General features: G+C 49.3%; 1 protein-coding gene across 1 annotated transcript in view; it reads left to right on the forward strand.

The window, feature by feature from the left end:
• Window positions 1-5,269: 5,269 nt before the first annotated feature.
• Window positions 5,270-12,898, forward strand: part of PTH1R (parathyroid hormone 1 receptor) — a 38,264-nt gene continuing 30,635 nt past the window's right edge. Inside the window, exons 1-3 of the mRNA XM_027704873.1 lie at window positions 5,270-5,273; window positions 7,342-7,536; window positions 9,979-10,097. Of these exons, the coding sequence (XP_027560674.1) occupies window positions 5,270-5,273; window positions 7,342-7,536; window positions 9,979-10,097 (318 nt within the window). The remainder of the gene's footprint in view (window positions 5,274-7,341; window positions 7,537-9,978; window positions 10,098-12,898) is intronic.

Consider the following 12,898-nt stretch of genomic DNA (forward strand, 5'->3'; position numbering starts at 1 on the left):
AGATCCTTCCCAACCAGCCCCCAGCGGTGCAGAAAAGGCTCCCTCCAACACCCCTTCTGCATTTCCCTCTGCCAAACACTCTCTCTCTTCTCCTCAGGAGGGCCCAAGCTCAGCTCAGCCTCTTCCTTCCCCTTCCCTTCTCTTTTGGGCTGTGGGGCTGGAGGGAGGAGGCAGGAGCAGCTCTCTCCTGTGGGAAGCCCAGTAATCCCCCCTCCCGTGGGGTTCTTTCCTCACTCCCATGTGTTAATGACTTTAATGACTGGCACTGGGGCTGAGCTGGGCCACCCCACCCCACCCAGCCAGTCCCGGGTGGGCTCCTGGCCCCTCTCCCTCCATTCCCTGAGAGAAGGGGACAAACCAGGACCCCCAAATCCAGCCCTGAGCCCAGAGCAGAGTTCCCTACCCACCTGGTGTCCCTCTCCCGTTGGACACGACAGCAAGAGGCCCCAAAAGCCCTGTTTTCCTTTGATTCCCAGCCTCCTGCTTCCCATCAGCCAAACCCTCAAGCCACATCCTCTGCTGCTGCTTTGTCCCGTTCACCCGCTGCCCAATTAACACCTCATTAAAAACGCACATGCAGAGGCATTTCCTTCTGTTGTCCCCGGCCCACCTGCCCACCCTGGGGGCAGGGGACATCTGAGAAACACCAGCTGCTCCAGCTTTTCCCTGCGTTTGGTATTGATCCCTCCTTAACTGTCAGCAGCAGTTCGGGAAGGGATGGGGAGCTGGATGTGACTGACAACCAGATTTTGGGCTCTGTCCCAGGGAGAGCAAAGGATCCAACCCCCAGGGCTTTTTAGGTGCTGTTTTGAGACCTGGTTCAGTGACTGGAGCAGAAGGAAATCTAAAATATTGTCATTTAGTCTCCTGGACACAAGTCCTACCTTGGGAAAAAGCTGTTCAGGGATTAAAGCTCAGGCTCCATCCGAGAGGAGTAATCACCCTGATGGCAGCATTCTCAGTAGGAAGGCGATGAAAGACTTAAATCAATCATTCAAGTAGGTAATTAGATCCAATTAATCTGTGAGATGGGAAGGCAGAATGATTTCTGATTGAACCTTTCCCAAGGAATGTTTCCTTAGGCTGGAACACCCCAGGAATTCCTGCCACTGCTTCACGGACGAGGCAGGGAGCTGCCAGACGTTCTCTGGGATGATGGAAGGATTTTGTGAGCACAGCAGAAGGTTTTTTGGTTTGGAAAAGCTCTTCCCAGTTTGCAGAAGAGCCGCCATTCCCAGATTTTTAGGTTACAGATGCCCTTGGACACTAGAAAAGTGGTTGCTCCAGTCTTTTCCTCCTCGGATGGTGCAGAAACTGGGGCCTGGTGTCTGTTCTGCTGATCCCCCGAGGCCAGGTGGGGCTGTCAGATGGAGGATCTCATCCCTTTCCCTCTTCCCTCGCTCCAGAACTCGAGGAAAAAAGCCTGGGAAGGGCAACATCACCTTCCCAACGGAGATGCATCAGCCCCCAGCTGCAGATATCGGGGGCAGAGCGGTCGTGACCTGGAGCAACATCAGCCCTGGGGGTGTTTTCCAGTTGTCTCCTGTGTCCAAATCCCTGCTGGGTTTGTCATTCCAAAGAAGGAAAAAGGCCCAGCTCACAGTGAGGCAGCAGTTTTGGGGAGATCCTCAGGGAAGCACTTCCTCCAGCCATCCAAGGGGGAAACTTCTCCGGCCTTTTCTGCAGAGCTGCGGGGAAGGGGAAGGTCCACGTTCAGCTGGGCTTGAAGGAATCTGCCTGGAGAGCCAAGATCCTCCTGGGACCATCCTATCCCACATCCTGGAGCGACTCTGATGGAGGCACAGCCCCGCAGACAGGAAAAGCCAGTGAGGAAATCCCAGTGCTGGGGATGTTTGGGAAAGGAGAAAGTCCCTACTTAAAATCCCTGACCCAGGTCAACAAGGAGTGGCTTTGGCCTCGGGAGTCACGTCTCTCCAGGGAAACTCTTGACCACAAGGGTCACAGGAAAAGAGTCTTTGACCCCACAGCTGTTTTGGAGCTGCTTTGCACCAGATCCTGGAGCAAACTCTGCAACACTTGGAGTACTTCCACATCCCTGCTCCGGGGTTTTATCCTCCGCTCCTGAACCTTCAGTGTTCCAGCTTGTGGGTGGAGAAAGAAGAGGAATTTAGGAGATGAACCCATGGCTGTGAGCACCAGGGATGCTCCCAAAGCCATGAGGGATTGGGGGGTGCCCTTGTGCAGGCAGATCTGCTTCTCCAAGGAGCCTTCTGGGGACCTCTTCCCGCAAACCTGCTCCCACCAACGCTCCAAGCTCACGGAACCGCAGGATCGCTGAGCTTGGAAAAGCCCTCTGAGACCATCAAGTGCACCCTGTGCCCACCTTGTCTCCCAGTGCCACATCCAGTTGTTCCTTGGGCACCTCCAGGGATGTGATTCCACCCCCACAAACCCTCCCAGAGCCCAGTTTGGTTGTCACCAACCCCGGGACTTCCTTTGCTCTTTTGGATCCCCTTCAGCACCTGAGGATTGGCAGAGTGGATCGACCTGAGGAAGAGCTTTTTTGGAGGAGCTTTGTTTTCCAGCTGGATCAGCTTCCTGATCTGCTTTGTCCTGCAGCCACAAACCCAAGGGAGAGAGCCCAGGGAAAGGAGCAGGGCCGGGAGAGGGGGGTGTTGGTGGGAGAGGGGCCACGTCAAGCGTTACCTGCAGAGCTGCTGAGCTCTGGAAAATCCCAGCTGATTTATCCCACTGCTCCCACTTCACATCAAGGGCTGTGTGTGCCCACTCAGTGCTTAAATCCCAAAAATTCCCACCTGGAATAGCTCCTGCCCCCACCTGGCTGTGGCTACAGCACAGTGTGGTGATTTATCCGCTCCATACCAGCCCCTGGTGGGTGTTTTTGGAAGCAGAGAGGGGGATTTGGGACACCTTGATATCTTTTTATGGATTTTTTTTAGAGAGAGGGAAATGTCACTTGAGGTGGCCTGGAAGTTTGGTAGGGCTGGAATTCCCGGGAGCTGAGGCACAGGGATGTACAACACCTCCCCTCCCACCTCCAAGGAGGGTCTGTGGCAGAGCCAAGCTTTGGATTCCAAGCTTTGGATTCTCCACTCCTGCCTCCAAGCCACAACCCACCTTTCCTTTTGTCCTGCAATTCGAGGTGAGGCTGCAAAGACTCCAATCCAGGTGGGCAGGAGCAGATGAAAATCCTTGGACAAATCTCACCACTGGAGTGGAATTCGACCCTCCCGTCATCTCTCTCTCTTTAAAGCCTCCAGATTTCTTTGGGAATGAGGAAAACACATTTGGAGCTTCCTGCAGTGCAGTGGGGACCTGGGTTTTCCTCCTCCTTTGCCCATCACGTCCCTGAGGGCGTTTCAGGAGCCTGTTGTTTTCCTGGGATAAACTGGCAGGTTCCCATCAGCTCAGTCAGGGCGTTGATTTGTCATGGATTCATGGATTTCTCCAACTTTCCTTAATATTCATTTAATGGACATTTTAGAAAGGGAAAAATGCAGATTTCAGAGGTATCCAGGAGTCTTAGGGGATGGATCAGCACCTTCATTTTGGAATCTGCTGTTCCCTCTCTCACCTTGCAGCTCCATCCCTAAAGGATGGAAATCGCAGGATATAAATGAATTAATCAAAGTGAGGAGGACACACTGTGAGACCAGAACAAGGAGGGGAAAGGAGATTTTTTTTTTTTTGAGGAGAGGGTTTCTGTGGGTCATCCTTCCAGCACAGACCTGGATTTGGGAGGGAGAGACACCCCAAAAGCGGCTCTTGGAGTGGGAAATGTGATCCCACTTGTACAGGGACTCCAGGAGCTCTTCCCAGTGCCTCGAGTCACATTCCAGCCCCCTCTGGAAGCAGGAAGGCCTTGATCTCCTGATCTTCCCCTTGGAATTGTCCTTTTCCCTCTGCTCACTTTTCCTGTCTCCTTTCAACATGGCTGATGGGGGGTTTTGGGGAAGAGATGTTCCCTGGCTTTCTTGGGTTTCATTTCCATTGGAAATGTCCTGGAATATCCACTGTCAAGTGGAGCATTCAAATGTTTGCTACCACAGATCAGCAGGATCTTGTTCAGTGGAGAGAAATCAGCTGTGATTTCATCACCTAATTTGATTAATCTAGTGTATTGATTTATCTAGTTTAATTTATTTATCTCATTTAATTTATTTAGTTTAATTGATTTATCTAAATTAATTTATTAATTTCATTTAATTGATTTATCTAATGTAATTGACTGATCTAAATTAATTGATTTATTTAAATTAATTGATTTCTTTAAATTAATTGATTTATCTCATTTAATTGATTGATCTCATTTAATTAGGCTGGTTGTAAGTCTTGAATCAGGGACTAAAGAACACAAGGGGAAACAGTAGATGTGCCAAGAATTTCTGGGTAGTGGGAACATGTCAGGGTTGAGAGTCCAAAGGAAAGTCCCAGCAAAGAAAAAGGCAAAAAAAAAAATCATAAAATCCAAAATTTTTTCAGCAATAACGACCCACTTTTTATGTGTAAAAACCCCAAATTTCCTTTTTTTTTTTCCACTTTAAAAATGTTAACTTTTAGCTTTAGGGCAGTTCAGTTGAGGTTGAGCTTCCTCTTCTCCTCCTGGGACAGCTCCCAGGGATTATTTGTCCCCAGGGGTGTCCCAGCCACGGATCCTGATCCATGAGGTGACCTGGACGGCCCCACATGGAGCTGAGCCAATCCAATGAGATTCCACCTGGGATTTGTGCGTCATCTGCTGCCTCTGGAAACCCCAAATATTCAAACAAAACAAAAAAGCAACACCCCAAACTCCTCCCCCCGCCAGCATTTGGTTTCCTTCTTTTCTCACCCCCCCACCCCCTTTTTTTTTTTCCTTAAATTTAGCCTCTGGATTAAAGCCTTTGGGGAAGAACAGGAAACCCTAAAATGTCTCTTCTCCCTCGACAAATATTCCATTTGAGCCGTGCTGGGCAGGCTGATGCCACCCCAAAGTTAAAACCTGGAAGGGGATGAAGCGAAATTCCCACAATTCCCACCCAGAAACCAGCGAGACCTGAGGGGTGGATGTTTTATTTTTTTTTCACCCGTGAATTAAAAGCTTGTCTTTGCCTGGTTTGGAAGAGGAGATGGGACGTTTTGTGGGGGAAGAGGGAGATTTTTCCACTGTTATTAGCGAAGGCCTCGCTCTGGGCAGGAGGTGTTGCAGTTTGCCTCAAGATGGCTTGGTTTTTTTTTTTTAATAAATGAGCTTATTTGCGAGGGAAAGGGGTTATTTTAATGGCAGATTTGTGTGTGTTTACCCAAAATGGGTTGGTTGGGCATCTCAGTTTGTGCCCATTGTCCCTAAAGGACCCGGCCCCAGTGCCAGGGCTCTCTCTGGGGTGCAGAACCCCACGATCCCTCAGCATTTCAGAGCACGAGGTTGGGACCAACATTCTCCCCCTCACTGTTTCTTCTCCCCAGTGCTCATTTCAAAGCTTCCCCCAATCAATTTATTTCATCCCAAAGAATTGGGTTTATTTTCAGCGAGACCACATCGAGGCCTAAATTAAATCTTTATTTACTTTCCCGTCTGCAGGAGAAGACCTCAAAAAACAATAACATTTTGTCCTAATCCGAATTTTGTGGGGCGCTGCGGGTTTGTTTGTTTGTCTTGTTTCCTTTTTTCTTTTGAACCTTCCAGAGGACTGAAAAACAAATAAACTGGGTTTGCACAGTCTTGAGTTATCCTGCAACATGAGGAGCCAAAGGGAAGGGCTTTCCCGCTTCTCATGAATAGGAAATGTAATATTATTCTTCTCCTGTTGCGACTGGAAGCTGGGAAAACACAATAAATTTCGATTTCTTTTTTATCTCAGGGATGCTGAGGAATTTTAGCTCCTCTCCCCTCGCTCCCAGTTGGTGCCTTGGAAGAAAGGCAGGGATTAATCCGGTCCTTTCCATCCACATTCTAATTTAAAGATAAGAAATCAGCTGTTGGGCCACGAGTTTTCCTGCTGTTTTTCACATCCTAAAATCCAAGTAAAGGGAATTATTGGCGGCAGCTCCAAACCAGGCCAAGCAATCCTGGATTGTTCTTTAACCTTGGGGAAGGTTCCTGCTAAAGGATGAGTGGCTGTTTGGTCAAAAGGTGGGGAAGGCTTTGATATTAATGAAACCTGCTGAGATCTTGGCCCTGCTGCTGGTTCTGTTCCTGGGGGAGCTCTGGTTTGTTTGGATTCACAGGGAATCCTCTGCCAGGAGCTGCTGACAAACCCCTCCCTGAACTCCAGCACAGGGAAGATGCTGCTCTGGAAGCAGAGTTGGGGCAGATCCACCAGGTTGAGCATTTGAATTCCCACCCTCAGGTGGGTGCAGCTGGATTGGAAGGGGTGGCTGCAGCTCACCAAGGCTAAAGCAAAGGAGGTCACTGAGGACACAGAGCTGTGGGAGCTGAGAGCTGGGCAGCCCTTCAGAAGGACCTCAAAGGGCTGCTCCAAGCCCTGTCCAACCTGCCCTTGGACACTTCCAGGGATCCAGGGGCAGCCACAGCTGCTCTGGGAAATCCATTCCAGTCCCTCCCCATCCTCATAGTAAATTAATTCTTAATATCTAGTTTAAATCCATCCTCTTTCAGTTAAAGCCATTCCCCCATATCCTGTCCCTCCATCCCTTGTCCCCAGTCCCTCTCCAGCTCTCCTGGAGCCCCTTTAGGCCCTGCAAGGGGCTCTCAGCTCTCCCTGCAGCCTTCTCTTCTCCAGGGGAACCCCCCCAGCTCTCCCAGCCTGGCTCCAGAGCAGAGGGGCTCCAGCCCTGGCAGCATCTCCATGACCTCCTCTGGATTTACTCCAGCAACTCCACGTCCTCCTGCTGCTGTTCCCAGGGCTGGATGCCATGTGTCCTCCCAAAATAAAACCTGGGAGAACCTGCACCTTCTGGAGCCAAACACTAAGAAGAAAATGGCAATGATTTCCCAGGGATTTCCCAGGGATTTCTCGATGATTTCCCAGTGATTTCTCAATCTCTCCATGATTTCTCAGTGATTTCCCAGTGATTTCTCAATCTCTCCATGATTTCCCAGTGAGTTCCCAGTGATTTCTCAATGATTTCCCAGGGATTTCCCAGTGATTTCCCAGTGATTTCTCAGTGATTTCCCAGCAATTTCTCAATGATTTCCTAGTGATTTCTCAGTGATTTCTCAGTGATTTCCCAATGATTTCCCATCAATTTCTCAATTATTTTCCAGTGATTTCTCAGTGATTTCTCAATGATTTCTCAGTGATTTCTCAATGATTTCCCAGTGATTTCTCAATGATTTCCCAGTGATTTCCCAATGATTTCCCCGTGATTTCTCAATGATTTCTCAAACTGAGCAGCAGCACTGAGAGCTTTTCCCAGAGAGAGCCTTCTCCAAGCAGCGGGACATCCGTGTCACCTGTGCAGGGTGCAGTGACTCCTCCTTGTCTCTGTTCTCTCCCCCAGATGGTTTTTGTCTCCCTGAGTGGGATGGCATCGTCTGCTGGCCCGAAGGTGTCCCGGGCAAGGTGGTGGCCATGCCCTGCCCCGAGTACATCTACGACTTCAACCACAAAGGTGGGTGTTGCCCTCAGGAAGGAGATTCCTGGCAGTCACAACATTCCAAACCACCTTTAGCATCCCTTTGTCATCACATGGTGACTCCCTTCCCAGCAGGAGCAAACCCAGGGAAAAGGAAGGAAAGAAACGTGCCCCACACAGTTTGTAACCCTCTAAACACTATTAGTAGTTTAGATATTAATATTAGTTTTAAATATTAATATTCGGTTTAGATACTAATATTAGTTTTAGATACTAATATTTGTTTTATATCTTAATATTTTTATATCTTAATATTTGTTTTATATCTTAATATTTGTTTTATATATTAATATTAGTTCGATATTAATCTAGTGGTTTAGATATTAATAATTAATAATAACACAATAAACACAGCCTTCAGATTAAGTCCCAGACTCCCAGAAAATGCTGAGTTGGGAGAGACCCACAAGGACCATCGAGTCCAACTCTTATGTTGGGTTTTCTCTTGCTACACAGAGTTTGTGGCATCAAACCAATCCAGGCTTGTAAATCCACAAAACTTGACCTCTGCGACCACTTGGAGCCTGACAGAGCTCAAGTCTTTGGTTTTTTTTTTTAATTTTTATTTTTTTATGTGATTGATTTTGATTTTTTGATTTGATTGATTCTGATTTTTTCATTTGATTGATTTTGATTTTTATTTGATTTATTCTGATTTTTTTATTTGATTTATTCTGATTTTTTGATTTGATTGATGCTGATTTTTTATTTGGTTGACCAACCTGGATTTGTTTGACACCACGAACTCTGGGTAACAAGAGAAACCCCAAGATATTCTTCCCATTTATATTCCTTGTTAATCCCAGTCCCTGCTCCCTGCCCAGAGCCCTCTCTGGGTGTCTGAGAGCAGCAGGAGCAAGCAGAAGGTGGGAATTCTTCCCTATCTCCCTTCCCCTCAGGCAGCTCCTTTCTGGGCTCTCCGATGGTGCCGTGGAGTCTGGGAATGTTTGGAGAAGGGCTGGAACACATTTGTCCCTCAGGGAATTTTCAGAGCTAAAGGAGTCTCTATTCTCCCCAAGGAGGGAAAAATTAGGGAGTTAAACCTGTCTGTTCTGAGCAGAGCACTGGTGCTGCTTTCAGAAAACAAGGAATGATAGTCCCAGGAATCCTGGTTGCACATCCTGGCTTCTCTGTGAGGGACTGGGAGCTCACCCAGTTCACCTCTCACAGAGCCTGCCCGTGCTCTCCACCTGAGAGACCAGGAGGAACAAGCTGCCATGGAATCATTGGATAGTTTAGGTTGGAAAAGCCCCCTAAGATCAGAGTCCAACATCCCCCAGCACTGCCAAGGCCACCCCTGACCATGTCCCCAAGTGCCACATCCACAGGGCTTTGAAATCCCTCCAGGGGTGGGGACTCCACCCTTGCCCTAGGCAGCTGTGCCAGGGCTGGGCAGCCCTTTCCAAGAGGGAATTTTTCCGATCCAATCCTTCCCTAGTGGAATCCACCCCTTTTTCCCTCGATATTCCAACATGGCATGGACTCCTCACCTCACTGAGGCCCAAGGGCAAGTCAGGTGGTGTGGGAGTCAGATGAAGGGCCTCACATGATGGAAACAAAGAACCCCAGGCTAGTTTGGGATGGAAGGGACCTTAAGGATCATCCAGTCCACCCCAGTGGACACCTTCCACTATCCCAGGTTGCTCCAACCTGGCCTTGGACACTTCCAGGGATCCAGGGGCAACCACAGCTTCTCTGGGCAACCTGTGCCAGGGCCTCCCCACCCTCCCAGCCAGGAATTTCTTCCTAATATCCAACCTAAATCTACTCCCTGTCAGTTTGAAGCCATTCCCAGTTTTGTTGTCAGTCCAGACCCTTGTAAAAGTCCCTCTCCATCTTCCTGGAGGGTTCCCAACAACTCTCCCTCCATAGTCCCGGGACAGACAGGTTTGTTGAGTGGTTTCATCCCTGTTTCCTGTGAAGGGATTTTAACACACAGCTGATGCCCTGGTTCCCACACAGACCTCTGAGCATGGATATTCCCATCTGCCAGCTGTATCCCGGGAGGAAACTTTGCTTCCTCTTCTTCCTCCTTCCCCGCGAGAAAAGCAACCAGAGAAAAACCTCCCTTGATTTGACCTGAGCCTGTAAAGGAAGAGCAGCATCAATAAATCCCCCTTTATTTCCCAGAGAGAACTGCAATTAATTCTGAGGATGATTTGGGGCTTTCAAAGCTTCTCTCCTCGATTTTTAGACCCAATATCTGACCCTAAACTAAGAGTAGGTTATTAAAATGCTCTGTGGGGTTTCTCAGCCAGAAGGTCGATAAGGTTTCCGTGGAGATGGGAATTGGTTCTTGCAGCTGAGCTTGGAAGCGGGCAGGACACACCAGGACTGGTGGGATCCACCCCTGGAGTGGTTTTCTCCTGTTTTTCCCGGGCTCTGGGCCCTGACTCTGTGTGTCCCCTCTCTCCACAGGCCACGCTTACCGTCGGTGTGACCTGAACGGGAGCTGGGAGCTGGTGCCAGGCAACAACAGGACCTGGGCAAACTACAGCGAGTGTGCCAAGTTCCTCACCAACGAGACGAGGGAGAGGGTAGGCAATTCCATTCTGCCCTCACCCAGAATTCCTCACTTGTCTCCCTTCAAACCCTCCATGAGCTCCAGCTCATCGGCCTCCTCTCGGAAACCAAGCCCGAGCTCGCCAAAGCCACGGCGGGTTTTGGTGGGGAATTAACTTGAACTTGGAATTGTCCTCAAAGCCAGAAAGGTTCCAGCTGCCACCCCACACCCCCTTTCTAAAGGGATTTTGGGGGAAACGAAGCAGTCTCAGGGAGGCTCAGAAGTGGTTGGAGGTTGTTCCCTGCCGCTGAGATTCCCCCCGCCCCACCAGGAAATAATTTTGCTACCAGGTTGTTATCAAAAATTCCGATGTTTCTGTGGCTGGCTGTGGTGAGGGATGTCCAAACACAGAGGAGAAGGATGTGTCAGTCAAACCAGAGTCAAACCAGTCAAACCCGGGCTGGGAGAGCTGGGAAGTTCCCCTGGAGAAGAGAAGGCTCCAGGGAGAGCTGAGAGCCCCTTGCAGGGCCTAAAGGGGCTCCAGGAGAGCTGGAGAGGGACTGGGGACAAGGGATGGAGGGACAGGACACAGGGAATGGCTTCCCAGTGCCAGAGGGCAGGGTTAGATGGGATATTGGGAAGGAATGTTGGCTGGGAGGGTGGGGAGGGACTGGAATGGATTTGCCAGAGAAGCTGTGGCTGCCCCTGGATCCCTGGAAGTGTCCAAGGCCAAGTTGGATGGGGCTTGGAGCAACCTGGGCCAGTGGAAGGTGTCCCTGCCCATGGCAGGGGGTGGAACGGGATGCTCATTAAAGTCCCTTCCTCAATCCCAAACCAATCTGGGATTCCATGATCTTGAATTAATAATGGTGTAGGCACAGTTTTGAAACAGGGCCACCAGTCCAAAGGTGAAAAGAGACTAAAAGCACATGGAGAGGGTTTGATGGGCTCCTGGAAAAAAAAAACTAGAAAGAAAGAACTCTGGGCCTTATTTTTCCACAAATTTGGGTATTTGGCGAAGTAGGAGCTGGAAAAATTTCCTACCTCTCTGTATTGCTGAAAATCTCTGAAGCCCAGAAGTGGCTGCTCCGTGCTGATGTGCCAGCAGAGCCGGCAGAGGAGTCACCTGAGAGGATGTGACCTCCTCTCGTGGCAGGGAGCGACATTCCTGCCCACGCTTCCCGCTCTGTGCCTGGCACCGGCCGGGAATGCAGCCCGAACCTCCGGCTCTCCGGTGGCACTTGGAAGTTGTCCCCTTGGCCACGGGCACTGCTGATGTGCAGGCAGGGCTCTGTGCAGGCAGCTGGAGATAAAGATCTGTGGAGCAGGACGGGGATGATGCACAGGCCCCGTCGTCGGGAGGATGTTCCTCGTTTGAAATCCAACCACAGCGTGCCCGGGGTTGGGTTTTGGTTGGGGTTTTTTTTTGTTTTCCCTCAAGAGTGAAGCAACGCACGAACGAAGCTGTTTAGTGAGGAAATAAGTTATTTGAGGACCTGCACGTCTTGTGTCATGTGGTCAAAGAACAGGCAGGGTTTTATACACAGGGTTCTGCTCCAGCTAATTGTGTCATCTCAGGGTTGGATGGTGTTCACTTCTAGAACAAGTTTGGGCTCATCTTTTCCCAGTTCATCCAGTGGGAAGAATGGTTTTAGCCCCAGAGTGTTCTGGGAAGGTTCTGGAGTCACTGAGTGTCTTGATCACACTGAGCACTTCACAAAGTTGTACAATTTCGTGACCTCTCTGAGGTCATTGTCTCTGTCCCACCTCCCTCAGCCCTGCCCTGAGGTGGGAATCACCTGTTGTAGACAGAAGAAACGGCATCAGTGAGTCAGGAGAGGGTCAGGTTGGATCTCAGGGAAAGGTTCTTCCCCCAGAGGGTGGTTGGGCACTGATCAGGCTCCCCAGGGCAGTGGGCACAGCCCCAAGGCTGCCAGAGCTCCAGGAGGGTTTGGACAACGCTTGGAGGGAGAGGATGAGATTATTGGGGTGTCTGTGCAGGGCCAGGAGTTGGACTGGATGATCCTTGGGGGTCCCTCCCAACTCAGGATATTCTGTGATTCTCTGACTTGTCCAGCTGAGCCAGTGTCCAAGATTTCCCCCAGGGAAAGGACATCCTGTCTTTTTAACTTCCCACGCTGGCAACTAGGACTTGTCAAGGTGACTTGGTAGGGGAAGGTGGAAAGAAGAAGAGAGGTGACCATTTGTTACCAGCACAAGATAAAAATAGAGACCTTCTACCCCAGGCTGGTAAAAAAGGCTGAAAGCAAAGTCTCATGTCCTGAGTTTCAGGTACTTTGTGTCCCCTGAGGTGGTCACAGCCCAGAGGACTTGGACTGTGCTTCCTAACAAAGGGAGTTTAGATAAGGTGTAACAACCCAGGAGACTTCATTTTTCCTCCCAACCTCTTGCTTGGAAAATTCCTGCTCCTCATGAGCTCTTCCTTTAGGAGCTGTTTTAATAAACCATCCCCAAATCCTCCTCCTCATGGTTCACCTTCTGCCACGAAGATGCTGTGGGATTTTACCATCCCCAAATCACCATCCTCCTCAATATTCACCTTTTGCCAGGAATTTCCTGGTTTAGCTACACAGGGGCGAATTGAATGATATTTAATATTTAATTAGATTTAATATTTAATTAGAGCATCACCATTGCTCAGATTAACTGGACAAGGTGCTCTTGCTTAAGTGGTGCTTCCCCAGGGCAAAGAACACCGGAAAAAAATGGAGGTTTTCCTTAGCTTTGGGACTTGGGCTTGATTAACAAATGCTTTTCAACAACATATTATTATTATTATTATTATTATTATTATTATTATTATTATTATTATTA

The sequence above is a fragment of the Neopelma chrysocephalum genome, unplaced genomic scaffold (genome assembly GCF_003984885.1).
Source record: "Neopelma chrysocephalum unplaced genomic scaffold, ASM398488v2 Primary Assembly neopelma1_295, whole genome shotgun sequence".
Lineage (NCBI taxonomy): Eukaryota > Metazoa > Chordata > Aves > Passeriformes > Pipridae > Neopelma > Neopelma chrysocephalum.